Source organism: Ipomoea triloba, chromosome 14, assembly GCF_003576645.1.
Source record: "Ipomoea triloba cultivar NCNSP0323 chromosome 14, ASM357664v1".
Taxonomy (NCBI): domain Eukaryota; kingdom Viridiplantae; phylum Streptophyta; class Magnoliopsida; order Solanales; family Convolvulaceae; genus Ipomoea; species Ipomoea triloba.
The window spans coordinates 4,661,084-4,665,521 of record NC_044929.1 but is presented as its reverse complement, the minus strand read 5'-3'; the positions used below and the strand labels follow the sequence as shown (position 1 = coordinate 4,665,521).

The 4,438-nt window shown below is 33.9% G+C and overlaps 1 protein-coding gene across 1 annotated transcript in view; it reads right to left on the bottom strand.

Moving 5' to 3' along the window:
- The window catches only part of LOC116004150, a 5,173-nt gene extending 1,584 nt beyond the window's left edge, over positions 1-3,589 (bottom strand). Inside the window, exons 1-6 of the mRNA XM_031244078.1 lie at positions 2,966-3,589; positions 2,774-2,860; positions 2,461-2,682; positions 1,636-1,800; positions 1,298-1,351; positions 1,039-1,185 (exon numbers count right to left, since the gene is read on the bottom strand). Of these exons, the coding sequence (XP_031099938.1) occupies positions 1,039-1,185; positions 1,298-1,351; positions 1,636-1,800; positions 2,461-2,682; positions 2,774-2,860; positions 2,966-3,337 (1,047 nt within the window). The 5' untranslated portion in view covers positions 3,338-3,589. The remainder of the gene's footprint in view (positions 1-1,038; positions 1,186-1,297; positions 1,352-1,635; positions 1,801-2,460; positions 2,683-2,773; positions 2,861-2,965) is intronic.
- Positions 3,590-4,438: the final 849 nt, after the last annotated feature.

Sequence of the window (4,438 nt, the reverse complement as noted above, 5' to 3'; positions counted from 1 at the left end):
TTTTTTTTTTTTTTTTTTTTTTTTTTTTTGTTTCCTTTCCCCACCATTCCGAATTACAATTCCTATGGAGGGTCCAAGAATTCCAATTCCACAAAAGAATTACAATTCCTTCCAACCAAACATTGTAATTCGGGTGACCCAAAAATTGTGTTGTAATTGAATTGCAACTACATTCGACGAATTAAATAGCTCATAAGAGTACATGTAGTAGAACTCTTTTGAAGCAGGTGATGTCCGATCAAATTTTAATCCAAAATTTTAAATTCTTGTGGCTCAAAAGAGATGTTTTTGAAATCCAAGGATATAAAAGAAAAAGTGAGAGTTCTCTTTGCTTGGGAAAGAAGACTGAAGAGAATCTCACAAAGGTGGTAAAAAGCACAAACAAAATAATTGCTTCCCTGAAGGATCTTTATTATGAATACCACACCGCACTGCACGCCTATAAAAATAATGTCCAACAATTATTTCAATTTTCCCTTTTTCCTTTTCATTTTTTTTATTATTATTATAAGCTGTCTTGTATTGGTTTGCAAGGCAAGACTGTACTATATGATGTCAAACATAATAGCAATCTTGGGACAAAGCATTCATACTTGGCATGCATGGTCTTATCATAATTATTTCTGAATAAAATCATTAACACTATATTATTACGATAAAAAATGATAAGTATATTTTCGAAGAGTCAAAATTTTATTTCATGTATATATGGTTTGATTTTATTGAAGAAAAAAATTCATTGCCTATTTTTTTTAAATAATTTTTTTGGATCAATTATATTGTATAACGTCAATAGTACATTGTAACGGAGTCAATAGTACTAAAAAAAAATTGTATAACGGTAATCAAGAGTAAAGAAAAAATGTGTGTAGTGTTTCTTCTAGTACGGTGTAATTATTAATTTTTATAAAAAAAAAAAGAAATTAATAGTCAAAAACACACATACATTAAATGTAGAATTAAGTAGTGTACATATAATTTGACATAAAAATAGAGTGAGTGAATTATTAGGGTTTTGGTAGATATAGATGTGTGTACCTTCCAAATTAAAATGCTGATATCATATTGACCCCCATTATAGGAGGATGTCGGAGAGATGGCTGCCCCAATCGCAATTCTATTATTGGTTTGGACAAACCCTGAGCATAGCAAATTGTAACACCCAGTTCCTTGATATGAATCACTCTGTATATATACATACATATATATGTCAATTAAATCATTAAAATTATCAAATTGAATTTATATATAATGCATGCATGCATGCTAGATAAATATATATAATACATATACTTACTGTCCAATATGTGAAGAATCTTGGAAAATTGTCTCCATAAAGCTCTGGGCTAACCTGCATGAAAAAATTATAAATTAACACATCATATCGTATAGGCAAAGTTAATAAACTCTGCCCATATAAACAGCTAAGTTGGTCATATGAGTGAAGTTTGGGAAGAAAAGTTAATAAATTCCTAATATTTTTTTTTAAAAGTCTATTTCATATTCTCACTTTGTGGTCAAAATTAATCTTTTTTTCCAGTCAAAGTAACAAAAAAGATTGGTATGGAGTAGAAAAGTAGAAACTATTATTAAAAGGAAAAAGAAAAAAAAAAAAAAAGAGATAGAAGAGCAAACCTGCCAACCAGCTTCAATGGTGTTAAGATCATCTCCAAATGAACCAGAGATTATCCATATCTGTGATAAGCTGAACTCATACTGATTAGCCACAACAGGTGCCCACACATTTATACTTGCTTTTGCTCCATAGTATTGATCTCCACTTACATATCCAACTGCATGCTGTTCAATTCCCCATTTTTTTAAAAAATAAATTAAAGAAAAAAAAACATAATATATATTTCCCAATTAATGAACAAAAGTATTATATTTTCGAAGAAATAAACAGTACTTCATATTGAAAATCCTCAGTGCTGCTATTTCTGACGTAGGCTCTAACTATATGAGACATCTTTAAGTTTGTATCATACTTTGACTAATTCTCGTTCGCACTCATCTAACTCAATTAATGGGTAAAGTGCTGGACAGATGTAGTGTATTTTGAACTACTAACTTCTCTTACAAGATGAAAGTGTAAGACTACTTGGAGTAATCATGCTGGTTAATGATATATGTATATATTGATCATTTCAAGTGGTGAAGAAAGAAGAAAGAAGAAAAGAAATGAATTATATTCTTTCAAATTAAAATTGCTCCTTATTTATGTGACATGTAGGAAATATCAAAACTTAAGTCTTTTCCAGTATACTATATAATGGCTGCTTCTACTTGGAGTTTTTTTTTTTTTTGAATACTACTAACTCTATTACAATGCAGTATCTGTTCATAACTACTTTCTCAACCAATTGAAGCACAAGAGTTAGTATTGCTTCTACTTGGAGTTACCAAGTCAACACCAGATTAACTATAATAATGCAACAAAAATTGAAGTAAAATGCTGACCTCATGGCCATCGTTTGAGGAGGAATCTCTTATTACAGGCCTTGCAATTTTTCTTCCGAATTTAGAGATAGAACTGGCTCTGAGAACATCTTGCTCCGATGTTCTTCTGATCGGAACTGTTCCCTCCGGGCATGATTCCCCAGATAGGCTCCACAGCTGAAAGTTTTCCGACGCCAAGAAAAAAGACATTTTATTGTGCCCTTTGGGGCGTTCCGGCGGATCCTGCACCGTCAAATTCATAACAAATGCCACTTCAACAACGATTCTAAAGCATATGCAGAATCGATATGATTGATTGATTGGTTTAATTTACCAATGGCTTTTGGCCCTTCAGTTGTGGATGATCAAAAGCGGGCTGTTTATGGGACAAAACGCAGTCTATAATGTCGCCGTCGGGGCTCTGAAACGGACCAAGAGTTTAAATTTGTTCTTAGAAATCAAGAAAAGTGGAGGAGATTAAATTAGAAGGGGAAATTATTATTAAAACATATGGGAATTGAAATACCTGAATTGTCTTGATAGCAGGCTTGTTGATCTTCATGAGATGAGCCCGAACCGTTTTCATCTTCTGTAACTCGTCGCCGGGCCGGAAAGTCTGGTTGGCTTGCCCGGTTTCCAGTGCTCCGGCTGGAGAAACGGAGAAGATAATGAAGAACAGAAAGCAGACAAAAACAGAAATGATTGGGGAGATCTTTGAGGAGGACATTGTTGAGGAATCCTGTGTTGTTGTTATTGTTTCTTGTTCTTGTTCTGAACTGGTTTGTGTCTGCTGTGTACATATGTTGTCTTGTCTTTTTCCGCAACAGTTATCAGAAAAACACCAAATATTTTGTTCGCCAAGATTTGCCAGTTCTAGGACACCTCCTAACAAGGCCATATTCACCGTTCTCACAACAGAATCAGTTCAGTCCGCACGAACTTATCTCACTGATTCAGGCAAGAACAGAATCGCTTCAGTCTTGCACCATTTCCAAGATTTCTTCCAGGACTTGAAGAAGTTGATGTGATGAAATTCCCTGCTTTCTCTCTCTCTCTCTCTCTCAAGTTCTTCTGATAAGCCCCTTGGTTTTAGGCTATGGCTAGCTATCTGCAACTCCCAGGAAGACCTAATAGAAAACACACACACAACAGAGATGTTGTGGAAATGTAGACTTTTATAGTGATCAATCCATGTCGGTTTGGGGATATAAATACTAGGTTATGTTTCAGACACGTACTATTGAGAGAGAATCTTATTCTACACCTAACACTTCTTGTAACGGACTATCTCTCTTTAACGTTACTGATATATTTAATTTGTCAGTTTGTCTAATCAAGTTTAAAATCTAACAACTTTTTTAACGAGATAACTATCTCTTTGAAACTAGTCATATGTTGTCTTCTTTCAAATACTGCCTATTAAATCATTGAGCTAAACCATGCAGGTTAATCATATGTTGTCTAATATGACTAATACCTAATAATTCTCTTAACCGATTATCTATTTCTTTAATTTGAAACTAGAGAATGTTAACAATTAATCTTCTTAATGGATTATATGCCTAGTAATATGTGACTTCTTAAATTTACACTACATTTCTCTTTAATGAGAAAACATTTGAGTTTGTTAGCCTAATGTGAAGGTTTGTTTAATCCTTTAGCTTTTGGGTTGGGAAAGGAGGATGGGATGTTTCCAGCCCCCAATACAAAGACTGAACCTTTAGCTTTTGTGTGCCAAAATTTGGAGGGCATAAATGGGACTTCCTGTTTAATTATGGAGACAGAAGGGAATTATAATTTGCTCCGAGCCTTGATTGCTTTGGGTATTTGTCTTTCACATTTCCCTATGTATGTGTTCTTTGTGTCAGTGACCTGCCCTGCCCTACCCTGCTTGTTGCTTTTAATGGAGTGCTACAACCCATATCTTGGTCTAAATAGCTTTATCTCGTTCATAAAAGACAAAATTCCTTTAACTCTCAGATCCTTATATTTCAGTCCG